The 27,418-nt window shown below is 66.1% G+C and overlaps 2 protein-coding genes across 6 annotated transcripts in view; both read right to left on the bottom strand.

The window, feature by feature from the left end:
- ASIC3 (acid sensing ion channel subunit 3) overlaps positions 1 to 4,394 on the bottom strand; it is a 40,171-nt gene extending 35,777 nt beyond the window's left edge. Inside the window, exon 1 of one of the 3 annotated variants that reach the window (XM_073334986.2) lies at positions 3,404 to 4,394. In XM_073334986.2, the coding sequence (XP_073191087.1) occupies positions 3,404 to 3,958 (555 nt within the window). In that variant the 5' untranslated portion in view covers positions 3,959 to 4,394. The remainder of the gene's footprint in view (positions 1 to 3,403) is intronic. The other 2 variants (XM_073334985.2, XM_073334984.2) reach the window with 2 other exon arrangements.
- A 5,352-nt stretch (positions 4,395 to 9,746) lies between these two features.
- On the bottom strand, positions 9,747 to 23,538 carry LOC140907917 (uncharacterized). Of its 3 annotated transcripts, none has more exons than XM_078851882.1 (15): positions 23,475 to 23,538; positions 21,813 to 22,173; positions 20,100 to 20,252; positions 18,772 to 19,264; positions 18,442 to 18,534; positions 17,735 to 17,822; positions 17,311 to 17,510; positions 17,001 to 17,243; positions 13,533 to 13,631; positions 13,088 to 13,281; positions 12,081 to 12,255; positions 11,616 to 11,772; positions 11,052 to 11,205; positions 10,352 to 10,463; positions 9,747 to 10,159 (listed from the first exon to the last, which is right to left on the bottom strand). In XM_078851882.1, exons 2-15 carry the CDS (start codon positions 22,029 to 22,031, stop codon positions 9,984 to 9,986), a joined length of 2,556 nt encoding a protein of 851 aa, XP_078708008.1. In that variant the 5' UTR covers positions 22,032 to 22,173; positions 23,475 to 23,538; the 3' UTR covers positions 9,747 to 9,983. The 3 variants fall into 3 exon arrangements, with proteins under 3 accessions (XP_078708008.1, XP_078708009.1, XP_078708010.1); XM_078851883.1 differs by lacking the exon at positions 23,475 to 23,538 and adding an exon at positions 22,399 to 23,111; XM_078851884.1 differs by lacking the exon at positions 18,442 to 18,534.
- Positions 23,539 to 27,418: the final 3,880 nt, after the last annotated feature.

Below are 27,418 nucleotides of genomic sequence, written 5' to 3'. Positions count from 1 at the left end.
ACCGCCCCTTGAAACCGTCTCTCTCTGAATCTTCAGACGCCTGGTCCCCGTCAATCCCCGTTTGTTTTACTGCTCCCCAGTCACTTACTGCAGGAAGCGCCGTCCACGGGGTGCAGTACATCCCACCGCTGCCACCAGTTGTCACGGAGTGTGGGGGAGTCCAGGCCCTGCACCCCTCTTCCTGGGATTCGCTGTGACTCTCAGCCAGCAGAATGAGAGGTTTATTGGACAATAGGAACACAGTCTAAAACAGAGCTTGTGGGTACCCCCGGGACCCCTCAGCCAAGTCCTTCTGGGGGAGCAGGGAGCTTAGACCCCAGCCCTGGGGTTCCCTGCGTTCCTCCACCCAGCCCCAAACTGAAAACTAACCCCCCAGCAGGCTCCCTCCTGCAGCCTTTGTCTAGTTTCCTGGGCAGAGGTGTCACCTCCCCCTCCTGGCTCAGGTGACAGGCTCTCAGGTCTCCCATCTGCAATGAAAGTCCCCTGCCGCATTCCCAGGTCAACACTCCCCCTCCCTGCTGCATCACACATGCGCCCCCTCCCCCCCCCCCGTGTGGGGCACCCCGAAATGGCGACTGGGCCCTGGGTTGGAGACTTTCACCCCAGTGCCCTGGGTAGGGGTGTGATGGGCGCAGCAGGCCCATGCGGGTACCGCAGCACCCAACCCACACCAGGGACGCTGTCCTGGCAACAGCTACACAGGTAAGGGAGGGGAGGCATCGCCATGGCAACGGCTGCACTGAAAGAGGGGAGCCATTGCCATGGTAACAAAGGATCCATCTAAAGAAGGGGGAGAGGGGGCCATGGTGACGCGGGGCGGGGAGCCGCCTCCATGACCATCCGTGTCCGGTCTCCTTTGAACGCTCCTCGCCTGCCCACCGGGGCTCAGGGGGGGGACACGGCTGCTATTGTGGGGTTGGCCCCACAGGCTCCCTGTGCTGGGGGGTGACCCCAGCTGCAGCAAGAGCTGAGCACAGGGTGGGCACTGCCAGGAGGGGCTGTGAGCTTGGGGCTGCCCCTTCAGGCCGGAGCCATGTGGGGCAGGGAAGGGTCGCGGGGCTCCCTCATTGCCCCCTCCATGGGCCTGTCCCCTGTCCAGCCTCCCACGCCCCCGCTCGTCCCTGGATCTGCCTTCTCCCTGGCCCCCAAGCTGCCAGGCCGGCCCGGCCCAGCGGGGCCAGGCCCAGCAGCTCCAAGGGACCCTGCCCAGAGGGAGACCCCCCAAGCCCCTAGCGGACGCCGGCCCAGTGCTGTCGCAGGCAGCCCGGCTAGATGGACGCTCTCGTTATCCACAGCAACGTCCGACGCTCTGACCGTGCCTGAACGCTTGGCCCGAGCGAGACCCTGTGGCAGGGAGTTCCACCGGCTCCGCATAGGTGGGGACAGAGGGATCCCTCCCCTCAGCCTGGAGCGTGCGGCCTGCCTGCCCCGCGCGGGAAACAGAGAGTCTGCACCTGGTGCCCCCCTGCCCTGCATCCCGGCCCCACACGAAGGTCCCAGCCTGTCGCCCTGCTCGGGCAGGCGCCACCCTAGGCCTCAGCACTCTCAGCGCCTGGCTCCATCCCCAGCTCTGCTCACCCCATTCCTGAGTCTCCCGGGGTCCCTCTCTCGCTGCAGCCCACGCACCTGCCCCGCCCCCACAGTGCCCCCTGCTGGGACTGGAGTAGCCGGGAGCTCCCCCCCCACAGCCAGTGCACCTGCCCCGCCCCCCACAGCGCCCCCTGCTGGGAGAGGCCAGAGCTGAAGTACCTGGGAGCTCCTCTGAGCCAGGGCTTCTGCCCTGCCCCAGAGAGGAATCCTCCCCACCTACCTCCTGCAAACACTGTCTGCCCCACTCCGTTCTTAAAGGGGCAGCACCCAGCAAACACCAGCCAAGGCCGTGCACCCGCCCGCTTGCCCCGCAGCTGCAGCAGGCCCCTGGCACAGCTTGCACAGGGTCCAGCTCCGCCCAGCATTGGGCATTAGCAGGATCTGCACCCACGCGCCAGCGTCCGCTCTCGAGGGCAGGTCCCAGCTCCAGGGGGGCGGGGCTGACGGGGGAGTTACCCACAGCAGAGCAGCCTGGTCAGGGAGACCCAATGCACACACACCGCCCCGTGTCACACACACACGGGCACCCATGGCCCCTGCGTCACACACGCGTGCACACACAGCCCCCGCTTTACCCAAGTGTGCGAGAGTGGTGATGCTAGCCGCGGGACTCTTGGTTTCTGCTCCTGGCACTAGGCTGCGAGCATGGTCCTGTGGGTGCGAAGGACACTGAGCTCTGCCTGCCCCCCATTTGGGCCGCCTGGGGGAGCTGTGGCCATGGCCAGCCAACGCCGCCTGTCCCACCTGGGCTGGGGCAGCAGAGTCACTCTCGGCACCCAGCGCGGTGCAGGACGGGCCAGAGGGAGGACACAGCGGCGCTCGCTGGCCAGTGAGGCGAGCGGCGTGCAGCCGAGAAGTGGCTTGGCTGGGGGTGCAGGGAGCGTTCCCAAGGGATCGGGTCCGTGTCACTGCAAACCGCAGAAATGGTTCCAACTGAACCCCCTGTGCCAGGCCGGCTTGGGCGCGCGCCGCGAGGGTGTGTCTGAGCCACAAGGCCGCTGACCGGCACAGGGCAGCGCAGCTGGCAGGGTGTAGGGAATATCAACGGGGTCAGAGCGTCCAGCGCCGCTCAGCCAGCCAGGGGGACAGCCAGGCCCACAGGCCGACGGGGCGAAGCGGGGGGTCCTAGCCAGGCTGCAGGGGCCAGGCCATTGCTTGTGGCATTCGGGCCCATCCTGTGAGGAGGGCTGTAGTGACCCTGGGGCGGCATCCGGGGTGTCTCCTCTGGGAAACGCCCGTCGGCCTGCAGCCCAGAAAGGTGCTTTCGGGAGCTGATGGCTCAGCCTTAGCCTCCAGCCCCGGCTCCCGAATGTCGCCCTGCTCGTGGCACCAGAGACAGCTGGGGGCCCATGCACCCGGGCGGGGCCGGCAGCTCCGTGGCTGTGGGGTACCAGAGGCAGAGGGGAGCCTGGCCCGTCTGCAGACAGCTGGGCTAGGGAACAGATGGGCCCCGGAGCGGGGCCTGGTCCTGCCGGGCGGGTATTAGCTCCAGAGATGGGGGGACAGCAGCCCAGCCGCGGGGGGAGCAGGAGTGCCGTGCCCAGCACTAGGCACGTGGGGGAGGGGTGAATCGTCACCCTGTTCCCTCGCTGATGCCCTGGGGGCGCGAGTCCAACGAGCCCAACGCAGCCGTGCCAACAGCCCCCCGCCCCGCCAAGTGACGGACAGACCCAGCCCAGGACCCCCCCGCGAGCTGCCCCCCAGGCCTGGAGTCAAACATCCCCCCGCCTTGCCCAGCCCCCCGCAGGCAGAGCCACCCCCAGCCCCGGGCCTGAGGCAGGCTGGGGCCGTGCCGGCCGGGGGCCGCACTCACCGCGGTGAAGTTCTGGGCGCCGCAGTCGGCCCCACGGAAGCTGCACTGCAGCAGCATCTCGGCCATGTCGTGGCCCGTGCGGTTGTAGAAGTCGGCCATGTCGAAGGGCTTGGCTTTGAAGTGCCGGAAGTTGGCCTTGTCCCGCAGGGCAGCCAGCAGCTGGGGCTCGGCCAGGTGGGGGCTGCGGACCTCGTAGCGGTCGCTGAGCAGGGCCAGCAGCTGGCCCACGTGGTAGAGGTCGTTGCGGGTGATGCGGGAGAAGCGGAACTCGTTGAGGTTGCAGATGGTGATGGCGGGGAAGGTCAGGTTGGGCGCGGCCACCTCGTCCAGCCTGGTGACGTGCGGGTAGGTGAAGAAGTAGGTGACGCGCTCCATGCAGACCACCAGCAGCAGCCCCAGCGAGCCCAGGAAGAAGAGGGCCCAGAGCACGCGGCGCAGCGAGAGCGAGCCGTGCCGGAAGATGTGGTTGACGCCGTGCAGCGAGCAGTTACTGGCGAAGACCTGGAGGCTGGAGAGCGGCTCGGCCCCCGCGCTGCCCTGCGAGCAGGCCCTCATGGTGGCTCCAGCCCCTGTCCCTGGCGGGCCCTCACGCCCCAGCGCCGGGGCGGGCACCTGGGCTCCCTGCTGCCCCGCCTCGCCTGGCCTGCCCGCGGCGCCCGCCCATGCCCAGCTGTCAGGCCCCCGCGTCCCGGGCTCCCGGCGCGGCCAGAGCAGGACCCTGCTCCCGCCAATCGCGGGCGCTGGCAACCGCAGGCCCGGATCACCACGGCGACGGAATGCGGCCCGGGTCCCCGTCGCCGGGCTGCGCCCCCCCGGCGGGCCCCCCGCGCGGCAGCTGCTCAGTAGCCCTTTGTGCGCCCGTCTCCCGGGCGGGCTGCCTGCCGGTGCAGCCTGCCGGCACCACGGCTCCAGCTCCTCAGCAGGCTGCGGCTCCCCCGCCCCTGAACACGCTCAGGCAGCTGCTCGACTCCCCAGCCCGAGCCAGCGCTGCCCCCTCCCTGCCTCCCTCACACCCGGACCCGCTCCGTCCCCGGGCCCCGCTGGGGCTGCACCCGGCCCGGCACCCATCTGTGGGTGGGCGAGATCCACCGCAGAGGGAGAGAGGCCCAGTGGGCGAGAATGGGGGAGGGGCCGGGAGCCAGGACTCCTGGCTTCTCTCCTGGTTCGGGGGGGGGGGCCAGCGGTGCCTAGTGAGTAAGAGCAGGGGGGCTGGGCTCCTGGGTTCTCTCCTGGCTCTGGGGGGCAGTGGTGCCTAGTGGGTAAGAGCAGGGGGGCTGGGAGCCAGGACTCCTGGCTTCTCTCCTGGCTCTGGGGGCCAGTGGGGTCTGGTGGGTTAGAGCAGGGGGGCTGGGAGCCAGGACTCCTGGCTTCTCTCCTGGCTCTGGGGGGCAGTGGTGCCTAGTGGGTAAGAGCAGGGGGGCTGGGAGCCAGGACTCCTGGCTTCTCTCCTGGCTCTGGGGGCCAGTGGGGTCTGGTGGGTTAGAGCAGGGGGGCTGGGAGCCAGGACTCCTGGCTTCTCTCCTGGCTCTGGGGGGCAGTGGTGCCTAGTGGGTAAGAGCAGGGGGGCTGGGAGCCAGGACTCCTGGCTTCTCTCCTGGCTCTGGGGGCCAGTGGGGTCTGGTGGGTTAGAGCAGGGGGGCTGGGACACAGGACTCCTGGGTTCCATCTCTGGCCTTGCTGCTCAGGCTGCGTGACCTGGGGCAGACACACACTCTCTCTGGCAGGTTCCCAGCACTAATGCTGCCGGGGGAGGGGGGGGGTATAGTATCCCAAGCGGGGGGTTTCTACCCCACTCACAGGTATCCCCTCCAGGGTCTCGCTGCCCACAGCTGGGCACCAGGGGCCATCCCCAGCAGGCTGCCATGGAAGGCAGACACCCCTGCCAGGAGCACAACCTCCAGCCAGTGCCCCCGGCTGCCCTGGCTGGGAGCTGCCTGCAGACCCAGGAAGACGAAGGACACTTGGAGGGCAGGGAAGCGGGGAGTGGAGGCGGCAGCTCCTGGAATGCTGACGAGCCTGTGCCCTGGTAGCTGCACCCCCAAGTCACGTCCTCCTGACCTGATTGCCCAGCGCAGTCAGTGCCAGGCCCAGGGCCGACCATGCTTCCCCCTCCCCCTCCGAGCCCCCCATTCACTCAGCAGAGAGACCTGGAAACAACGATGGACCCACAGGACCATGGTCACCCCACAGGGACCCAGCCCCTCCCACTCTGGGGCAGCCCACCCCATGGGGACCAGGCCTCCCATTGCAGGAGGGCACTGCTCTGGGGAAGCTTGCAGTGCTGGGCGCCCTGCCTGCAGGTGATGGGTATGGCCCGGGGCTGGCGGCAGCTAGGTGTGCAAGGTGAGGGCAGGGCTCCCCATGGCCCAGGGAGGCTGAGCGCAGCTTGTAGCAGGGGGGCTGGGGCCCACAGACAGGCACCAGGCAATACAATGGGCAGGAAAATGACCATGGAGAGCACAGCGCCCCCTGGTGCCAGGCTGGGGGATACGGGCACAGCTGGGGGGTGCAGCACCTCCCCCAGCACAGCGCCCCCTGGTGCCAGGGTGCGGGATACTGGCACAGCCGGGGGGGCAGAACCTCCCCAGCAAAGCGCCCCCTGGTGCCAGGCTGGGGGATACTGGCACAGCTGGGGGGGCAGAACTTCCCCAGCACAGCGCCCCCTGGTGCCAGGCTGGGGGATACGGGCACAGCCGGGGGGGGCAGAACCTCCCCAACACAGCGCCCCCTGGTGCCAGGGTGAGGGATACGGGCACAGCCGGGGGGGCAGCCCCTATCCAGCACAGCGCCCCCTGGTGCCAGGCTGGGGGATACTGGCACAGCTGGGGGGGCAGAACTTCCCCAGCACAGCGCCCCCTTTTGCCAGGCTGGGGGATATGGGCACAGCCGGGGGGGGGGGCAGAACCTCCCCGGCACAGCGCCCCCTTTTGCCAGGCTGGGGGATACGGGCACAGTCGGGGGGGGCAGAACCTCCCCAGCACAGCGCCCCCTGGTGCCAGGCTGGGGGATACGGGCACAGCCGGGGGGGGGCAGCACCTCCCCAGCACAGCGCCCCCTGGTGCCAGGCTGGGGGATACGGGCACAGCCGGGGGGGGCAGCACCTCCCCAGCACAGCGCCCCCTGGTGCCAGGCTGGGGGATACGGGCACAGCCGGGGGGGCAGCCCCAGAGCCAGCCTGGCTGAAGGGGAGGGAATGGGAATCCGGACGGCTACCCTGGAGCAGGTGCCCTGCCCTGGAGCAGCGAGACCAACACGTGCCAGCAGCTGCAGGGCTCCCGTAGCCCCTGCCCGCACCGCGGCCTCCACAGGGCCAGCTGTCAGGGCCTGGCCTCTGGCACCAGGGGCCTGGAGCAGGGCTGGGGGGGAGCTCCCGGCTCCTCCAGTCCCAGCAGGGGGCACGGTGCAGGGCAGTGGCATGCACTCTCACTGCCCTGTGCTGTGCAGCTCGTGGTGTGGGGCAGGGGAGCTGCGGCTGCAAAAGGGGCAGTTGCTGGGGCTCTCTGCCCAGCACGGCGCCCGCACTCCAGGGCCGACTACAGCAGAAGTCTCGCAGGGGGAGGGGAAGGCCTGGCAGCACCTCTGCAACCCCCCCGCCCCGTGCCTAGCTCTGCCTGGAGCCAGCCCCCTCCTGGCACAGGGTGCAACACACCTGCCGTGGGGCTGGGGGCACCTTGGGCCTGCAAGGTGCAAGCCCAGGGCTGCTGGAGCCAGGTGCAGGGCTCCCCAAGGCCCAGTCTCCCCTCTCCAGCAGGCCTGTGCCCTGCCTGGCTGGCTCTGCCACTCAGCATGCCTGGGGGGAGCCTGGCAGGCCGCTCACCTGTCCCAGGCCTGGGGGCAAAGGGTGCAGTAGTCGATTTTGACCCAGGTACCTCTGGGTGCCAACAGTGAAGGGTCCCAGAGGTGCACAGGGTTACGGGGAGCTCCTGTGTCTGGAGCGTATGTCCTAGGGCTCCAGAGACTGGCACAGGAGGGCTCCCGTGACAGCCGCTGTCTCACTAGTCCCCAGCCTCCGTGTGAAATGCACGTACAGACCCCCTGGGAGGGGGCACAGACGTATCCAGCAGCCATGCTTGCCAGGCCTGCGGCTAGGGGTGACGAGCATCTTCTGTGGGACCAGAGCTGCCCACCTGCAAATGGAGGAGCCTGGCTGCCAGTGATCTCCTCTGCAGGCTGAACCGAACGCTGACGCAGGAGTCTGAAAACGTCACAGAAAAGTACCAGGAAGATGTACCCGGAGGGGAGGGCAGACTAGAGTTGCCAACTTTCTAATCACACAAAACCGAACACCCCTGCCCTGCCCACTCCATCCACCTCCCTGTCACTTTCCCTGGGCTGGGGCAGGGGCGCAGGAGGGGCCGAGGACCCTGGGGTGGGGACAGAAATGAGAGGTTCAGGGCTGGGGTTTGGGGTGCAGGCTCCAGCTGCGGGGGCCTGGGGTTTGGGCTGGGAGGGCTCAGGGCTGGGATGCGGGCTCTAGGAGGGGTTTGGGAGGGGGCTCAGGGGGTTGTGGCGTGAACTCTGGGAGGGAGTTAGGGTGCAAGGGGTTTGGGGTGCAGGAGGGGGTTTGGGGTGCAGGCTCCACTTACCAGGCGGCTCCCAGTCAGCAGCGCAGAGGGGCTAAGGCAGGCCTGCCCTGACTCCACGATGCTCCTGGTAGCGGATGCTGTCTGGCCCCTAGACGCAGGGGCAGCCAGGTGGCTCTGTGCCCTGCCCACGCCCGCAGCTCCCTGTGGCCATGGTTGCCGGCCAATGGGAGCAGTTCATGGATTGCCCTGATTGCCCCTCCACCTAGGGCGTGCTGGGACCTGCTGGCCGCTTCCGGGGCACAGTGCGGTGCCACGTAGGGACTGTCCTGCCTTAGCCCTGCTGCACCCCCAACGGGACTTTAAATGGTCCTGTCAGCAGTGCCGACCGGAGCTGCCAGGGTTCCTTTCCGATTGGGCCTTCCGGTCAAAACCCGGACGCCTGGCGACCCTGGGGCAGGGCTATCTCAAGGTCACGTCAAAGGTTTGCTCTAGTACATTGGGGCACAAAGGTGACACCCCGTCACCCTCTCCAGGGCAAGGAACCGGGCAGCGCGTTTGCTTCACGAAAGCGGCATCCAGCAGGCACGGCTGAAACTGCTGGCAAGACCGTGGGGTGAAACAAGCGTCACTAGACAAGAGGGTCACGTGTTAGTTAAGTTCAGTCTCTAAAAAGCGAGTTATAATTTTGTTTTATATGTAACCGTTTGTATCCAACGTTCCTACTCAGTGCCCCCCAAATCTGGTTTTCACTATCACCACATCTCAGTGCTGAGCATTCACGGGACCGGAGCCACCTCCCCCCCACTGGTGTGGTCTGTGCCCGTGGGAGCAGCAGGCCTGGGGATTCGGAGATCAGGGCACCGCAGAGAAACCCCAAGGACTCGGAGGCTGGTTGTGCCTATTGCTGCCTTCTACAGAGGACGAGACCTCTGGGGCCCTGGAAGGCAGGCCTGGCCCTGCTAGAGGCTGGTGGGTCCAGTGAGCCAAACCCCAGGCCCAACCCCTTCACGCCAAGGGCAGGAGATGGAGCGCTGCCTCCCAAGGCTGGGTACCCGGGGAGCACCACACTGACCTGCAGGGCACGGCTTGCCCCCTTGTCTGCAACCAGGGAGGGGCAGGTGCCCAGCCTGGGAAATGGGAACCCTCCGGGGGCGGGGGATGACAACAAGCTGGCCTGGGGTAGGTGCTGCCCCCACTATGAGCCCTGGGGGGCTGGGACTCAACATGTCACCACCCTCCAGGCTGGGGTCAGGGCTCCCCTAGTCTCAGCCCTGGGGGGGGTGGGCCACAGGGCTCCCCTCGTTTCAGCCCCTGGGGGGCACAGGGCCCCCATGGGGACAGGGCTCCTGTAACTTCAGCAGGACCGAACGGGGAAACGTGCGTCTCCCTCCTGCTCCTACAGAGGCTGGCGTCCCACCTTCACTCAGCCGCCTCCAGGCTGGCTCCCTTGGCACAGACCTGCTCCGCTCCCCTCCTCTCCCCCCTTCCAACAGCCTCATGGCCCAGTGGGGTTGGCTCCTTGGGGGAGGGGGCTCGGTCTGTCCCTACAGGGCGGGCCCCCCATGTGCTGCGGGGAGGGGGCAGCTGGCTCCGCCTCTCTTGGGCAGGGGGGGTTTGCTACCGCAGGTTGAACCCCTGTCTGACAGCACTGAGGCCCTGCTTGCACCGAGCCAGCCCCAGAGGGGGGCTCTGTGGGGCCCAAGGTCAAGGAACGTGGTTTGTAGAGAGTCCTTTCCGTAGGGCTCCCCTCACTGGCGGGTGCCAGAAGCTGGCTGGGAGAGCAGGGCCTCTCCCCAGGCACAGGAGGAGAATTCAGCCAGAGGATACTGCTTTATTCAACAAGCCCCCAAACTGGCCCACGCAGCCTGTGGCAGGACGCCGTGCACCCACGGTGCTGTGGGAGGAGCCTGCCCGAGCCCGGGAGCCCCGCGCCCCCCCCCCCCCAGGCTGGGGTGCTGAGCCCTGCAGAGCAGGCAGGCTGGCCCCGGGGCTGCGATGGGGAGGGGCCCCCGGGCGAGCCGCGCAGGCAGGACCATAGGAGGGCGGCGCCAGGCCTAACTGGGGAGCTCCTCGTCTGACAGCTGCTCGGGGGACAGCGTCTGCAGGTGGCTGGCCCGGATGCTGACGATGCTGGGGCAGGCAGCCAGGAGGCTGGCCACGCCGGCCGCCGTCACCCCAGAGCCATCCAGGTTCACCTGAGCGATGGGCACTTGGCGGAGGAAGCGCAGCCCTAGAGCGGAGAGAGGCGAGGGGTTAGCCCGGGCAGCGTGACCCAGCCAGCTGGCATGGGCACCCAGCTCCTTCCCACTCCCCGCCCCCAGAACAGGCCTGTGGCCGGTCCCCCACCCCTTCCCCATGCTGCCCCGGGGTGAGTGGGAGCCCGGCAGCCCTCCCCCCAGCGTCCGGCCTGGCAGGGGCTCACCTCGGTCGGTGACGCGGGTGCGGCTCAGGTTCACCTTGAGGAGCTGTTTGCAGCGGCTGACACCCATCCTCACCACGCTGTCTCCCACGGGCGTGCTTGCCAGGCCCAGCACCTGCGACAGCCGGCTGGCGTCAGAACATGCTGCGCCCCGCGGCCTGCACCCACCCCGCCCCCCAGGCTGAGGGGGCAGCGAGTAACCCACCCAGCACAGCAGCCCTTGCGCCACTCTGGGGGCAGCCAGCCCCTGGGTCTCAGTGTCCATCCATGCCCCACAGCTCATCCGCAGCGCTGCCTGCCTGGGCTCTGGAGTGAGCAGCAGCTCCATCTCCTGGCACGCAGGCAGCAGCCCCAGGCAGGCGTCTTCCTGCCACAGGCACCCCCCAGCCCCTCCCACCTCCGTTGCCATGGGTCACAACCTGGCCTGCTTGGGGGCGGGGTGCCTCAGCCGTTCCCATGGGGGAAGAGTGTCTGAGCCAAGCACCGTGGGGGTGTTGCCAGAACCCACTGCTATGCTGCACCCCATTCGCTGCCAGGGTGCCAGCTCTGCCCACGTGGCAGGAAGCCCCAGGCCCAGCTGGGGCAGAGACTTTTCACGGGGGAAGGGGAGGGGATGCCCGGGGAGAACCCAGGTACCAGCCTTCCCTGCTAGCCCTGGGCAGCTGCAGAGCGGGTGGCCCCGCTGTGTCCCCCCGCCCAGTACCTGCAGGAGGGGCAGCCGGGTGATGCAGCGGGCCACGCCTGCGCTGGAGACAGCGGTCCGATCCAGGCACAGCTCCTCGAGGTGCCGCAGGCCCTGCAGGTGCTGCAGCCCGCAGTCAGTCACCAGAGTGTTGCAGAGCGAGAGCCGCCGCAGCCTGGGGCAGGGACAGGGGCATCAGCGGGGGCTGGCGGCTCCCTCCCCCATGGGGACCTAGTGCTCAGCCCCTCCCCCCAGCGTCACTGCCCCGGTGCAGAGCGCGGCAGCTCAGGGTGTGCACGCAGGTCCAGTGGGGCTCGGCCTCGGGGTCCATCCCGGGGCTTCCTGGAAGCCCACCCTGAGCCCCGACACCACCAGCCCCTGCTCTGCTGGGCTCCTCTCCCAACCTGCAGCCGGGCTCGCCACGCCTCCGAGAACCTGCCCCAGGCCAGCCAGGGGGGCCTTATCCCAAGTCCCAGCACCCAGGCCACAGTGCCCGGCAGACCCCAGCGCACGCCTGGCACCAACCAGGGACACGGGGGGAAGGGTGCCCACAGGGGCTGGAGGCCTCCCTCTTCTCCCAGGCACCTGTGCAGCTGGGGCAGATGGCGCAGCCCCTCGTCAGTGATGTGGGTGAAATCGGTCAGGTCCAGCTCCAGCAGCCCCTCCAGGCGGCACAGGAAGTGCAGGCCGGAGTCGGTGACTGTGTGCCGGCATGGCAGGCTCAGCTGGGCCAGTGGCAGGCCTGAAACAGCCAGCGGGGCAGTGAGTGGCCCTCACCCCATCCTCCCAGACCGACAGCACAGCTCTGGGGCTCCCGCTGGCCCCACCCGCCACCCTGGGATCCGGCCCAGCCCAGCCCCTCGCCCCGACAGGGACACCACACCCCGAGCACGCGAGGGGCCCTTGGGCGGCAAGACACGCCGTGGGTGGCCACAGCACCTTGAGGGCAGGGCCCTGCATGGGCAGCTAGTCACTGCTTCTCCATGGGGCCCGGGGCCCTGATGCTTTTGCCGAGCTCGGTCGGGGACCACCAGCCCAGGGCGCTCCTACCTGAGACCAGCTGCAGGGCCTGGTCACCATCCACGGACTGCACTCCAGACAGGGTGAGCGTGGAGAGGGCAGGGTGGGAGGCCAGGGCCGCCAGGGAGGCTTGGCTCACGCGGGTGTCATCCAGGTGCAGCGTGTGCAGCCGGCTCAGCTGCTGCAGGGCAGAGAAATCCGAGATCTGCCAGAGACCAACTGTCCGTCAGAACCACGCCCCGGGCAACCCTGCCTAGAGGGGAATGGCCTCCTGCCCCATCCCCTGTCCCCAGAGCCAGCCAGGATGGGAGCCAGCACCCCCTGAAGGGGAGAGGCCCCGACACAGGCGGTGGATAGAACAGGCCTACCCTCCCCTCCCCTGAGGCAGCGACCACCACCGGACACCTAGTAGTGGGTTTTAGCGGTTTGCACAGGGAAATCTTTGCTTATTATTATGCCCCACGCAGGTTCCGGGGCAGCTGAGGCAGGGATATGTGATACTCAGCTTCCTGGGTTCAGCAGCGACAGCCCCGAACTCCAAGGAGAGGGCTGCTGAGCCCAGGAAGCTGAGTACCAGATACGGCCTCCTCAGACGCCCCGGAACCTGCATGGGGCATAGTAAAAGCTCAGGTTCTTCGGGAAGAGAGATGAGCTTTTCCCACAGAGTGGCTCAGGGTCTCAGGAGGGGAGACGCAGTGCGGCTACGGCGGCTCTGGCCAGCTCGAGGCTCTTCTGGGCTGGGTGGGGGCTCGGAGCTCCAGCTGCCGGGGGGAGGACGGGGTGGGGAAGGACTGGGGGGCTAGCTTCCCCAAAGGGGGGCTCATCCTGCTGCCCATCGGCCCCGTGCCCCATTCCCCACCCCCAAGCCAAGCAGTCTCCGACCTGCGGCCAGATGGGAGCCAGCATCGCCTAGAGGGGAAAGGCCCCGTGTCCCATTCCCCGCCCCCTGAGCCAGCCAGTCCCCATCCCGGGTGGGATCGCAGCCAGCGCCCTAGAGGAGAAGGCCCCGTGCCCCGCCCCCACTCGTGGCCCATTACCTCGGTCTGCTTGAGGCTGAGCAGCACCAGGCCGGGTGCGTACTGGGGCAGCAGACGCAGCGTGCGGTCTGTGATCCCCGTCCTGTTAAGGCTCAGGTGGGTGAGTGCGGAGGGAGCCGAGTGCAGGAAATCCGCCATGCCGCTATCACTGATTTTGGTCTGGTCCAGAGCCAGGTGCGAGAGGTGCGGGAGCCCTGCGGGGGGGGGGGGGGAGGAGCAGGTGTTACCTGGGGCAGAGACTGGTGCGGCCTGAGGACAAAGAGCTGGGCCAAGCCACTGTGCCTGGGGTCCAGCCACAAAGGGGGGAGCAGGTGGGCCGCACCTGGGGGGGTAACGAGAGGTGGGAAGGGGCGAGGTCGTGACGCAGGGAGGGAGAAGAGGTGGGAGGGGGCAATGCAGGGGGTGTGGCCCGCCAGACAGGCCAGCCCCCGTGCACGCGCTGTACCTTTAAGGAAGCGCAGGCAGGTGTCGGTGAGCTTGACACAGGCCGACAGGTTGAGGTGCTGAAGTCTCTGCAGGTGCCTCACCACGGATAGGCCCTGGTCTGCAGGGAGAGTGAGGGGACATCAGGGCCGGGGCTGCAGACCTCACACCACCACCACGCTGGAGCCGCTGGCTCCATCCTGCCCAAGGGGCCTTGTGGGAACCTGGGGGGGATCCTGACCAGTGTACACAGGGCTCCCTTCCCACACGGCCAGAGCGCCTCGACCCCGCCGAGAGCACAGAGCCGTGCCCCCCCCGCCTAACAGTATCCCAATGGTCCATGCAGCCCAGGGCCCCGGCTGCAACAGGGGCTTCAGAAGGAGTGAACAGAACAGGGCAGTTATGGAGTGATCTGTCCCTGTAGCCCACTCCCAGCTTCTGGTAGGCAGAGGTTTAGGGACACCCAGGGCATGGGGTTCTGTCCCTGCCCCTCCTGGTTAATAGCCATTGATGGACCTACTGTCCATGAACTTATCTAGTTCTTTTTTGAACCCATTTACACTTTTGGTCTTCACACATCCCCTGGCAAGGAGTTCCACAGGTTGACTGTGCGCTGTGTGAAGAAATACTTCCTTTTGTTTGTTTTAAACCTGCCGCCTATTAATTTCATTGGGTGACCCCTTGTTCATAGAATCATAGAAGATTAGGGTTGGAAGGGACCTCAGGAGGTCATCTAGTCCAACCCCCTGCTCAAAGCAGGACCAATCCCCAACTAAATCATCCCAGCCAGGGCTTTGTCAAGCCTCACCTTAAAAACCTCTAAGGATGGAGAGTCCACCACCTCCCTAGGTAACGCATTCCAGTGCTTCACTACCCTCCTAGTGAAATAGTGTTTCCTAATATCCAACCTAGACCTCCCCGCACTGCAACTTGAGACCATTGCTCCTTATTCTGTCTTCTGCCACCACTGAGAACAGCCGAGCTCCATCCTCTTTGGAACCCCCCTTCAGGTAGTTGAAAGCAGCTATCAAATCCCCCCTCATTCTTCTCTTCCGCAGACTAAATAACCCCAGTTCCCTCTGTCACAGAGTTCCTGGGCGATGCTCTGGAACTGCTCCCCGTGAAGCTAGTCAGGACTCTGGGAGAGTCTCCTTTCTGTGAGCAGCCTGTCTGCAGGACACACAGCTCACATGGCTTCCACCTTCCTGGGTTTGACCTTGGAGCATTCAGCCTCCTCTGCCCCTCTGTGCACTTCCCACAGCAAGTCCGCCCAGGCGGGGTCCTGGGGAAGTCAGAGGGTCCTGCCCCCCAACTCCGCAGTCAGACGGGGCTCTCAGCCAGCCAGGAAAACAGAGGGTTTATTAGACGACAGGAACATGGTCTAACACAGAGCTTGTAGATGCAGAGAACAGGACCCCTCAGCTGGGTCCATTTTGGGGGGCAGTGAGCCAGACAACCACATCTGGACTTCACTCCATGTCTCCAGCCAGCCCCAAACTGACTCCCCCTCCAGCCCCTCCTCCTCTGGGCTTTGTTCCTTTCCCGGGCCAGGAGGGCACCTGATTCCTTTGTTCTCCAACCCTTTAGCTCTCACCTTGCAGGGGGAACGGCCCAGGCCATCAGTTGCCAGGAAACAGGGTGTCGGCCCTTCTCTGTGTCCAGACCCCTGCACACACCTGCCCTCTAGGGCTCTGCAGTGATCATACCCCCTTACCCCACCCCCTAGATACTTAAGAACTGCCTAGGGGAAACTGAGGCACCCCCACACTATTCAGAGGAAACATTAAGAACAGTCCCACTTCGTCACACCCTCAGCCTCTCCTCATAAGTCATGTGCCCCAGTCCCCTAATAATTTTCGTTGCCCCCCACTGGACTCTCTCCAATTTGTCCATATCCCTTCTGTAGTGGGGGGCCCAAAACTGGACGCAATAATCCAGGTGTGGCCTCACCAGTGTCAAATAGAGGGGAATCATCACTTCCCTAGTTCTTGTGTTATGAGAAGGAGTAAACAACACATCCTTAGTCACTGTATCCCCACCAGCCATGATTTTACAGCCCTCTGTCCTCTCCCCCGTCAGTCGTCTCTCTTCTAAGCTGAACAGTCCCAGTTAGTTGGGGATTGGTCCTGCTTTGAGCAGGGGGTTGGACTAGATGACCTCCTGAGGTCCCTTCCAACCCTGATATTCTATGATTCTATGATTTATTAGGTTTCAGAGTAACAGCCGTGTTAGTCTGTATTCGCAAAAAGAAAAGGAGTACTTGTGGCACCTTAGAGACGAACCAATTTATTAGAGCATAAGCTTTCGTGAGCTACAGCTCACTTCCCTAGATGCATATCGTGGAAACTGCAGCAGGCTTTATATATACACAGAGAATATGAAACATATTCTCTGTGTATATATAAAGCCTGCTGCAGTTTCCACGATATGCATCTGAGGAAGTGAGCTGTAGCTCACGAAAGCTCATGCTCTAATAAATTGGTTAGTCTCTAAGGTGCCACAAGTACTCCTTTTCTTTTTATGATTTATTAATCTTTCCTCCTATGGAAGCTCTTCTATCCCCCTCATCATTTTTCTTGCTCTTTTCTGAACCTTTTCCATAAGAACGGCCAGGCTGGGTCAGACCAAAGGTCCATCTAGCCCAGTGTCCCAGTACAGACCCCTGGGGGACTCCGCTATTTACCTCTTGTGACGCAGCAGGAAGGGGGGAGTGTTGACCTGGGAATGTGGCAGGAGAGTTTCAATGGGAGACCTGAGAGCCTGTAACCTGAGCCAGGAGGGGGAGGGGGAGGTGACACCTCTGCCCTGGGAATGTGAAGACAGGCTGCAGGAGGGAGCCGGCTGGGGGGGTTTAGTTTCAGTTTGGGGCTGGGTGGTGGAATGCAGGGAACCCCACGGCTGGGGTCTAAGCTCCCTGCTCCCCCAGAAGGACTTGACTGAGCGGTCCTGGTTCTACCCACAAGCTCTGTTTTAGACTGTGTTCCTGTTGTCCAATAAACTTTCTGTTTTACTGGCTGGCTGAGAGTCACAGTGATCCCAGGAAGAGGGGTGCAGGGCCTGGACTCCCGCACACTCCGTGACACCTCTCTCCACTGTGAACACTGAGGTTACATAGAACGCCTCTTTGTTTCCGCTCTGTTAACCCGATTTATCCTTTACCTGCCTGCACTCCAGGCCTGTGCCAGCTTGGAGTGGGGACTCTTCTGTCATGCACACGCAAGGGAACCTGCCCTGAGAGCCAGGACCTGACGGGGGACACCACAGCCACCCCAGAGAGAGACAGAAAGAGGGGCATGCGACAGCCTGGCCTGCACTGCCCCACCGTGGGCTGCCCGCAGCACTCCATGGACCCGGGGCAAAGCTCCATGGGCCTTCAGGGGCGGAGAGACCCCAGGCCTAGTGTCTGTCCCTGGCCCTGCCCTACATCCTCCCCTTCCCCGTGAACAGTTCTGCCCCAGACTGGCGAGCCAGCCCCACCCCCGCCGCATACCGGTGAGCAGGGGGCAGGAGACCAGGCTGAGGTGCCGGAGGCTCTGAAAGGCCCGCAGCTGGCGCAGCAGCTCGTTGGTGGCGTAGGGGTAGCAGCTGAGGACCAGGCTCTGTATGGGGCAGCCGAAGAAGAGCTCCAGGGTCTTGGGGCGCAGCAGCCGGTGGCGGATCATGTGGGCCAGGAGGCGCTCGGCCAGCGGGGGCGTCAGGGAGGCCAGGCCGCTGCAGTACTGTTTTCGGGGTGCTGTGGAGGAGACACCGGGTAAGGTGCTGGGGGGCACTAGGCTGGGGGCAGGGCCATGGGGCTGTACCTGTCAGCAGAGCCACGGCTGCCCGCAGGGCCATGCTAGAGAGCGAAGGCACGTGGGAGAGGCGGGGGGGTTTCCTGTGCCCTGCGGGTGGGGCCAGCTCCTCTTGGCCCCGCAAGGCACGGTGGAAGCGCTGCTCCGCTGCCTGAGCCACGGCGGCCGGCAGGTCCGAGGGGCCCACACCATGCCCATCGTCTGCAGCCCTGCAAGGAGGAGCTGGGTCAGGCCATGGCCACCGCCCTTGGGGAGAGGTGCCCTCAGCTGGCTCCTCCCCGCGGCCCCGGCACAAACTCCCTGCCCCGCAGCTCACGCCTTGCAAACAGGCCAGCGCTGGATTCCCTGGGATTCCCACGGCCCAGCAGAACTCTGCCATGACCCCCAGGCCTTCTGCACCCCGGGGGTGCTGCCCGCAGCTGCGGGCACATACCTGAGCCTGTTGCCCTCTGCCGGCCACTGGTGCTGCGGCTCCACCGGGCCCCGGCTTGGAGACAGCAGCAAAGGAGCCAGCCCTGAGCCTGCAGATCAGAGCAGATTACGTCAGCGGAGGGGGCAGCCGTGCCGGGAAAGGGGCCAACCCCATGGGCAGCCATCCCCCAACCGTCAATCCTGGAGCTCCTGGCACCTCGGCCCCCATTAACCCAGCTGGCATCTCACTGCAGGGCAGGGAGCTGTGGGCACTCCTCCTCCCAGCACTGCCCTGGGACCCTGGGGGACCCAGGGCAAGCAGGCGCCCTCGTGCCATCTCCCGATGCCCATGCAGGGCTGACTGCGATGCCAGTGCAGAGGTGGAGTCTGCTGGGTCCTGACGTGCGAGCAAAGGCCCTGGCACAGTATGGTGCCCACTGGCCAGATAGATGTGGTGGGACCAGGCCGCCCTCCCCATCAAAGGCCGGGCTGCCTTTTAACACGCTGCGGGCGACGGGGCTGTTACAGCCAGAGCAGGCACTCCCCTGGCACGGGCTGGGCTGCAGAGCCCCCGAGGGATCCCCGACAGTGCAGCCCAGGACTCGGAAACGCCAGGGGCCTCCCCCACACCGACAGTCCCTGCTCTGGAGCCTGTGCCCTGTCCACGAGGCTCTGCCCCGTGCATGCCCTCCGGCCCTGCCCCACCACAGGAGGGAGGGAGATGCTGACCTGGAGGGGACAGCTCCTCATCCAGTGGGCTGCACCCAGTGGGTGCTGCGGGCTCTTGCTCCGGATCCTCTAGTGTCAGCCGCTGTCCCTGGCCTGTGGGAGGGACAACGGCAGCTACTGCAGGAAGGCTCATGCTGCCCTCTCCCTGCGAGGGGAGGCCAGAGCCCGCTTCTCTCTCATCTCCCTGCCTCCCACAGAGAGAGGGGGCAGGCCAGGCAAATGGCAGCCCACCCAGGAGTCCCCAGAGCCAGGCCCCCCAGCCCCTCACAAGCCAGGTGGGCACACGCCTCCCCAAGGGCCCCTCCCCCGACCAGCAGGCTGGCAGCTTACCCCAGCGATGGTGCGGTGGGGAGGTCGACTCCCAAAGGCCATGGACCCCAGGTTTCCCTGGCACCACCCTGCGCGCAGGGGAGCTCAGCGCCAGCCGCAGCTCCTCGGCCTCTGGGAACATCCCTTCGGCCATGGCCTGCTCCAGCACTAGGCCCAGGGTCTCGCCCCGGCCCCAGGCGTGCTCCTCCGTGGGCAAGGCCTGAGGCCCGGGAGGCTGCAGGGGCCCGTCTCTGGCCTGGGGGGCTGCCAGGGCGCAGGTGCCTGACGGGAGGGGCTCGGTGGCCAGGACGCACAGGGTGGCGCTGGGGGTCAGGCCCAGAGCCTGCAGGCTGCAGGACAGCTCGGCCGGGCCGAAGCGGCGCTTGGGAAAGCCCTGAAGGAGCGTGAACGGCGGCAGGTCAGGGTGCAGAGTCGAGAGGTGCTGCGTGACGTCCTGCAGAAGGTAGTTGGCCGGGAAGCGCTCCCGCAAGCACTGGCCCGAGGGCAGGCGGATCTGGGGGCAGAGAGAGCCCAGGGTGAAGCACAGCATCCCAGGCCCAAGGCACTGCCAGCCCGGCTCCGTGCCCAGACAAAACTCACTTGAGGCCAGGAGATGAGACCGTACTGGCTGCTGCCCCCTTCTCCCCTCAGAGCAAAGGAGGGGGCAGCACGGGGCTCAACTCCTGCCCCCTCCACCTCCTCCTGCCAGGCCATCAAGTGCAGGGTAAGATGCAACCACCTCTGGGGTGGAACACGAAACCTGCATGTACGGGGTCACTGCCCCAGCATTGCAAGGACACCGGGGTGGAGCATCAGTGCCCGCGGGCCAGGGCAGTGAGCAGAACAAAGCCCCGTTCAAAGCAGGGCTCCAGACAGCAAGTTAGACTTTGGCCAGGCTCCAAAATCAGCATCTCAGCTGACAGGAGACCTAATGAGCACAAGGGGTCAGGCCCGGCTTTGTGTGTCTGCAATACGGCTACCATGGCCCTGGGATCAGCACTGACTCCAACAGGAGAGCACCCCCCCTGCACAGCCCCCCCACCCCCCCAGGGCATTGGGGCCGGCGCTGACTGAGGGGAGAGCACCCCCTGCTGAGACCCCACTCAGCTCCAGGTTTTCTCTTGGAGTCTCCTGGAGGCGGCGGGATGCAGCCCAGGGCAGGATGTCCCTGGCAGGATCGTGCTCTCAGGGGAAGCCGGAGGTTTTGCGTATCCAGGGAGGGGCTCCCTCTGGGTGGCAGCACCTCCTCAGCCCTGGCCTCCCCTCATCAGAGGAGGGGCTGGAGCAGGGCCCCCAGGGACTTAGATCCTCCGGCCAGACCAGCTCTGCAGCAGGGGTTCAGGACTCACCATCAGCAGGCACTGCCCGTCACTCGCCAGCTGAGCTGGGCCCTCCGGCCTGTGGCCCTGGGCAGCCGGGCGGTCTGGCTTCTGGGCCCGCTGAGTCTTTGCCTGGAAGCTTTTCCGGTCGTCAGCGATTCTCTGCAGCACCAGCTCCCGCTCCTGGGGGAAGAGGCTGGGCATGACTGCTGGGAGCTCCCTGCTGGCACAGGAGCAGCGCCCAGCACCTCACCCTGCTCCACCTCGCCCTGCCTCAGCGGGGCACGGCCTGCGGCTGAGGGGCAGAGATGCAGCCAGAGACTCAGGGGCTTCTCCCAACCTTGAGTCTGCAAAGCCAACTGCGGTCACCCCTCTGGCGGGCATGGCCGGCCACAGGAATCATAGAATCGTAGAGTATCAGGGTTGGAAGGTGTGACGAAGTGGGACTGTTCTTATTGTTTCCTCCGAATATTGTGGGGGTGCCTCAGTTTCCCCTATGCAGTTCTTAAGTCTCTAGGGGGTGGGGTAAGGGTGTATGATCATTGCAGAGCCCTAGAGGGCAGGTGTGTGCAGGGGTCTGGACACAGAGAATGGCCAACACCCTGTTTCCTGGCAACTGATGGCCTGGGCCCTTCTCCCTGCAAGGTGAGAGCTAAAGGGTTGGAGAACAAAGGAATCAGGTGACCTCCTGGCCTGGGAAAGGAACAAAGCCCAGAGGAGGAGGGGCTGGAGGGGGAGTCAGTTTGGGGCTGGCTGGAGACATGGAGTGAAGGGTGGTTGTCTGGCTCACTGCCCCCCAAAATGGACCCAGCTGAGGGGTCCTGTTCTCTGCACCTACAAGCTCTGTGTTAGACCATGTTCCTGTCATCTAATAAACCTCTGTTTTACTGGCTGGCTGAGAGTCACGTCTGACTGTGAAGTTGGGGGCAGGACCCTCTGGTTTCCCCAGGAGCCCTGCCTGAGCGGACTCGCTGGGGGAAGCACATGGAGGGGCAGAGGATGCTGAATGCTCCGAGGTCAGATCCAGGGAGGTGGAAGCTGGGTGAGCTGTGTGTCCTGAAGACAGGCTGCTCACAGAAAGGCGACTGCCCCAGAGTCCTGACTGGCTTCATGGGGAGCAGTTCCAGAGCATCTCCCGGGGACTCCGTGACAGAAGGGACCTCAGGAGGTCATCTAGTCCAACCCCCTGCTCAAAGCAGGACCAATCCCCAACTAAATCATCCCAGCCAGGGCTTTGTCAAGCCTGACCTTAAAAACCTCTAAGGAAGGAGATTCCACCACCTCCCTAGGTAACGCATTCCAGTGTTTCACCACCCTCTTAGTGAAAAAGTTTTTCCTAATATCCAACCTAACCTAAGGAGCAGCCGGAGACTCATAGATTCATAGATATTTAGGTCAGAAGTGACCATTATGATCATCTAGTCTGACCTCCTGCACAACGCAGGCCACAGAATTTCACCCACCACTCCTACAAAAAAAAAAAAAACCTCACACCTATATCTGTGCTATTGAAGTCCTCAAATCGTAGTTTAAAGACTTCAAGGAGCAGAGAGAATCCTCCAGCAAGTGACCCGTGCCCCATGCTACAGAGGAAGGCGAAAAACCTCCAGGGCACTGGAGACACTGCGGGCGGCAGCGCTGGGAGCAGACGGCACGTGCCAGGAGCATCCAGGGCAGCTGCCTCCGCCACCCTGCTCCTCTCAGTCCCACACGCAGACCCTCCCTCCCAACCACGGCACTCACCTTCTGCTTGTTCTGCTTCTCGGCTTTGGCCTCCCGAGCCAGCTGCTCCCGCCGCTGCTCTTCCAACTCCTTTCGGCTTCCCTTCATCCTGCAGCTGTGCCCAGCCTCGGTCCCAGGCCACCGAGCGAGCTGGGCCCTGGGGGCGCAGAGAGAGAGAGTGATGGAGCCGCCCCCGCAGTCGCCTGCCAGGGAGAGGAGCCAAGCGGGGTAGGGGGGCATGCACCTGGCAAGCTGTGCTCAGCACCGGAGCCTCTGACCCCACAGGCACCGCCTGGAGCTTGGGAAGGTTGAAAGCTGCAATTGCTCCTCCTGGCTCTTTGGGGGCGCTGTCTGGAGCCGCTGCCCCCTCTCCTGAAGTAACCTGCAAAGCACAGAGAATGAGGGGGGAGCTGAGGACCCCCCAGCATCGCTTCTCTCCGCCCATTGGCCTGTACACCCTGCAGGCGGCTTTAGGGCCAGCTGTGATTGGCGCCTGCACCCTTGAGCTGAGGGGGCTAGACCGGCTCTGCACCCCCACCCTCTCGGATCAGCCACCTCCCCGCTCCTGCTGTCAGTGATTGGGCCAAGCAGAGGGTCTTGTGCTCACTGGACGGGGGTCTCCAAGCAGTCACTCAGGTGAGGAGAGCCCCGGCGGCGGGGGGCCTGGATTTGCTGCGACGAAGGACGGCTCAGCCAGGCAGCTGCCAAGGCCTCTGCCAAGGGGGCTCAGGCTGCAGAGCTTGCACATTCCCACAGGCCGGGAAGACAGCACGGGGTTACCCACGAGAGCGGGCGACATTCACAAGAGCTGCTCTGAGCACGAGTCACAGAAACACCTTCTCCTTCAGAAACAGCGGTGCCCCAGTGTGGTTTATTACGCCTGTAAATGTCTGTTCCTTCTCTGAGTCCTGCGGAGCCCCTGGCGTAATTATATCATGAGGCATGGAGTTCCACAGGCTAACAGGGCATCATGTATACAAGTATTTGCTCTCCCACGATTTCAGCCTTACAGGATGTCCCCTCATCCTTGTGTTGTGAGAGGGCAAACAGGACGCCCCCCCATCCACCCCCTGACCCATTCGTTGTTCTGTATCCAGTCATCCTGTTCCCGTCTACACCGAGCAGTCCCAGCCACTCATGCCTGACAACCCCACCTCTCGCAAAAAGCGTCCCAAGATCTTTAACGAGCACAAGGCAAATGGCCAGGACATCAGCTCTGCACAGCACCTGAAAGATGGCGTCCCGAGCCATGCAGTGCCCTCTAGCCACACACTGCTGGAGGACTGAGGAGAGAGAGCCTGCCGCCGAGCCCCCGCCCCACTGCCCGCAACTGCTGCCCCCCGCCGAGTCCCCGCTGCCCCCCCGCTGAGCCCCTGCCCTGCTCCCCACAGCCCCTGCCCCCGGCCACGCCCCTGCCCCCGCTCCTTGTGACCCAGCGCCCCCCACCGAGCCCCCGCCCCACTCCCCAGCACCCCCTCCCAGCCCCCACCCTGCGGCCCAGCGCCCCCTAGCACCGCCCTAGGACAGTGACTGAGGGCAGAGCACGATGGCAGCTCCTGGCGACTCCCGGCGGCAGGCTGAGGCTGGCTCCCCGGGCAGCGGGCGGCTGGGGCCGAGGGGCCAGGCTGCTCCCCAGGGCAGCGGCGCCGTGCCCCACAGGCTGGTGGGGACGCGGCCACTCACCATTCTGTGGCCTCCTGCAGGCTGAGGGAGCCGGCCTGGACGGCCGCGCGCGCCTGCCCCCTCGGTGAAATCCCATTTCGTAGAGCGCCAGGAGCAGGTCACCCAGAGTCTGGGGAAACACAGCGCGGATGGGTCACGGTTTGCCCCGTGTTTGTGTTGGGCCGCACCTGCCCCGAGTGGGATGGGACAGCGGGGCGCCCCGGGGGAGGGTTTACGGGGCAGTAGTGGGGGACAGCGGGGCGCCCCGGGGGGGGTTACAGGGCAGTAGGGGGGGACAGCGGGGCGTCCGGGGGGGGCAGTAGTGGGGGGGACAGCGGGGCGCCCCGGGGGGGGTTACGGGGCAGTAGTGGGGGACAGCGGGGCGCCCCGGGGGGTAGTAGTGGGGGGCAGCGGGGCGTCCCGGGGGGGGGGTTACGGGGGCAGTAGTGGGGGACAGCGGGGCGTCCCGGGGGGGGGGTTACGGGGCAGTAGTGGGTGGGGACAGCGGGGCGCCCGGGGGGGGTTTACGGGGGCAGTAGTGGGGGGGACAGCGGGGGCGCCCCGGGGGGGGTTACGGGGCAGTAGTGGGGGGGGACAGGGGGCGCCCCGGGGGGGTTACGGGGCAGTAGTGGGGGGGGACAGCGGGGCGCCCCGGGGGGGGTTACGGGGCAGTAGTGGGGGGGGGGACAGCGGGGCGCCCCGGGGGGGGTTACGGGGCAGTAGTGGGGGGGACAGCGGGGCGCCCCGGGGGGGGGTTACGGGGCAGTAGTGGGGGGGACAGCGGGGCGCCCCGGGGGGGGTAGTAGTGGGGGGGACAGCGGGGCGCCCCGGGGGGGGGTTACGGGGCAGTAGTAGGGGGGGCAGCGGGGCGCCCCGGGGGGGGGTTACAGGGCAGTAGTGGGGGACAGCGGGGGCGCCCCGGGGGGGGGTTACGGGGCAGTAGTGGGGGACAGCGGGGCGCCCCGGGGGGGGTTACGGGGCAGTAGTGGGGGACAGCGGGGTGCCCCGGGGGGGGTTACGGGGCAGTAGGGGGGGACAGCGGGGCGCCCCGGGGGGGGCAGTAGTGGGGGACAGCGGGGCGCCCCGGGGGGGTAGTAGTGGGGGGGGACAGCGGGGGCGCCCCGGGGGGGGTTACGGGGGCAGTAGTGGGGGACAGCGGGGTGCCCCGGGGGGGGTTACGGGGCAGTAGGGGGGGACAGCGGGGCGTCCGGGGGGGGGGGTAGTAGAGGGGGGGACAGCGGGGGCGCCCCGGGGGGGTCGCGGGGGGCGGGGCCATGGCCAGGCCCGGGGGGGTCGCGGGGGGCGGGTCCATGGCGGGCCCCGGGGGGGGCGGGTCTCACCGCGGGCGGGTCCATGGCTGGGCCCGGGGGGGGGGGTCGCGGGGGGCCGGGGCCATGGCCGGGCCCGGGGGGGTCGCGGGGGGCGGGTCCATGGCGGGCCCCGGGGGGGGGCGGGTCTCACCGCGGGCGGGTCCATGGCTGGGGCCCGGGGGGGGGGGTCGCGGGGGGCGGGGCCATGGCCAGGCCCGGGGGGGGTCGCGGGGGGGCGGGTCCATGGCGGGCCCCGGGGGGGGGCGGTCGCACCGCGGGCGGGTCCATGGCGGGCCCCGGGGGGGGCGGGTCTCACCGCGGGCGGGTCCATGGCTGGGCCCGGGGGGGGGGGTCGCGGGGGGCGGGGCCATGGCCGGGCCCGGGGGGGGTCGCGGGGGGCGGGTCCATGGCGGGCCCCCGGGGGGGGGCGGGTCTCACCGCGGGCGGGTCCATGGCTGGGCCCGGGGGGGGGGGTCGCGGGGGGCGGGTCCATGGCGGGCCCCGGGGGGGGCGGGGTCTCACCGCGGGCGGGTCCATGGCTGGGCCCGGGGGGGGGGTCGCGGGGGGCGGGGGCCATGGCCGGGCCCGGGGGGGGTCGCGGGGGGGCGGGTCCATGGCGGGGCCCCGGGGGGGGGCGGGTCTCACCGCGGGCGGGTCCATGGCTGGGGGCCCGGGGGGGGGGGTCGCGGGGGGCGGGGCCATGGCCGGGCCCTGGGGGGGTCGCGGGGGGCGGGTCCATGGCGGGCCCGGGGGGGGCGGGTCTCACCGCGGGCGGGTCCATGGCCGGGCCCGGGGGGGGCTGGGGCGCAGCGCGGCGGGCGGGTCCATCCGCTCCCGGCAGCCCCGGCCGGAAGTGCCCGGCGCTTCCGCCCCGCAGGCCCCAGACCGGCGGGGGAGGGGGCGCTGGGGGGGTCCGGCAGAGGGAGGGGCCGCGGGTCCCGGCTGAGGCGGGCGAAGGTTGTGCCCCGAGGGCCACGTGCGGGTGGGGAAGCGGCGGGCCCTGAGTGTGGGGCTGGGGGGTTGGGGTGCAGGCAGGGGTTGGGGTGCAGGCAGGGGTTGGGGTGCGGCTGGGGGTTGGGGTGCAGGAAGCTTTGGGGTGCAGGCAGGGGTTGGGGTGCAGGCAGGGGTTGGGGTGCGGCTGGGGGTTGGGGTGCAGGCAGGGGTTGGGGTGCAGGCAGGGGTTGGGGTGCGGCTGGGGGTTGGGGTGCGGCTGGGGGGTTGGGGTGCAGGAAGCTTTGGGGTGCAGGCAGGGGTTGGGGGTGCAGGCAGGGGTTGGGTGCGGCTGGGGTTGGGGTGCAGGCAGGGGTTGGGGTGCGGCTGGGGGTTGGTGGTGCAGGCAAGGGGTTGGGGTGCGGCTGGGGGTTTGGGGTGCAGGCAGGGGTTGGGGTGCAGGCAGGGGTTGGGGTGCGGCTGGGGGTTGGGTGCAGGCAGGGGTTGGGGTGTCCAGCCGAAGTTTCACTCCATCCCCTCTGGCCGTCCCCTCCACTCTCCCTGTTTCTCTCAGGTTACTCTTGGGCTCTACCTGCCTCTGTCCCTCGGCACGCATCCGATGGAGTGAGCTGTCGCTCACGAAAGCTCATGCTCAGATACCTTGGTTAGTCTCTCGGGTGCCACAAGGACTCCTGTTCCTTTTGTCCCTCCACTGTCCCCCTCTTCCCCTCCACTGTCCCCTTCCTCTCCCTGACTGCTTGTCACTTTCTCAGAGGGAGGGGCTACCTCCTCTCCAGCGGGGAAGGACAGCACCTTCGCCCTGAAGACACCCCTGTAGCCCCTGGCGGGGTCGAGTCCCTTTCCCACATTCACTTGCCCCATAACCTCAGCCATGCGGAACGCAATGCCATCCACAGCCTCAGAAACAACTCTGACATCATAATCAAAAAGGCTGACAAAGGAGGTGCTGTTGTCGTCATGAATAGGTCGGAATATGAACAAGAGGCTGCTCGGCAGCTCTCCAACACGAGTTTCTACAAGCCATTACCCTCTGATCCCACTGAGAGTTACCAAAAGCAACTACAGCATTTGCTCAAGAAACTTCCTGAAAAAGCACAAGATCAAATCCGCACAGACACACCCCTGGAACCCCGACCTGGGATATTCTATCTACTACCCAAGATCCATAAACCTGGAAATCCTGGGCGCCCCATCATCTCAGGCATTGGCACCCTGACAGCAGGATTGTCTGGCTATGTAGACTCCCTCCTCAGGCCCTACGCTACCAGCACTCCCAGCTACCTTCGAGACACCACTGACTTCCTGAGGAAACTACAATCCATCGGTGATCTTCCTGATAACACCATCCTGGCCACTATGGATGTAGAAGCCCTCTACACCCAACATTCCACACAAAGATGGACTACAAGCCGTCAAGAACACTATCCCCGATAATGTCACGGCTAACCTGGTGGCTGAACTTTGTGACTTTGTCCTTACCCATAACTACTTCACATTTGGGGACAATGTTATACCTTCAGATCAGCGGCACTGCTATGGGTACCCGCATGGCCCCACAGTATGCCAACATTTTTATGGCTGATTAGAACAACGCTTCCTCCAGCTCTTGTCCCCTAAAGCCCCTACTCTACTTGCGCTATATTGATGACTCTTCATCATCTGGACCCATGGAAAGAAGCCCTTGAGGACTCTGAGATAGCGCGT

The sequence above is a fragment of the Lepidochelys kempii genome, chromosome 2 (assembly GCF_965140285.1).
Source record: "Lepidochelys kempii isolate rLepKem1 chromosome 2, rLepKem1.hap1, whole genome shotgun sequence".
Classification (NCBI taxonomy): domain Eukaryota; kingdom Metazoa; phylum Chordata; order Testudines; family Cheloniidae; genus Lepidochelys; species Lepidochelys kempii.
Note: the sequence above shows the minus strand (reverse complement) of the source record. Positions and strands in the feature narration are given on the sequence as shown.

Excerpts from the sequence above, each read along its gene's own strand:
- LOC140907917 (XM_078851882.1), bottom strand. The coding sequence starts at position 22,031 with ATGCCCCCCTACCCCGCTTGGCTCCTCTCCCTGGCAGGCGACTGCGGG. Across the intron at positions 20,253-21,812 it reads AGAAGCAGAACAAGCAGAAG|GAGCGGGAGCTGGTGCTGCA; the intron begins GTGAGTGCCGTG and ends CTCTTCCCCCAG. Across the intron at positions 11,206-11,615 it reads CATCTGCCCCAGCTGCACAG|GCTGCGGCGGCTCTCGCTCT; the intron begins GTGCCTGGGAGA and ends TCCCTGCCCCAG.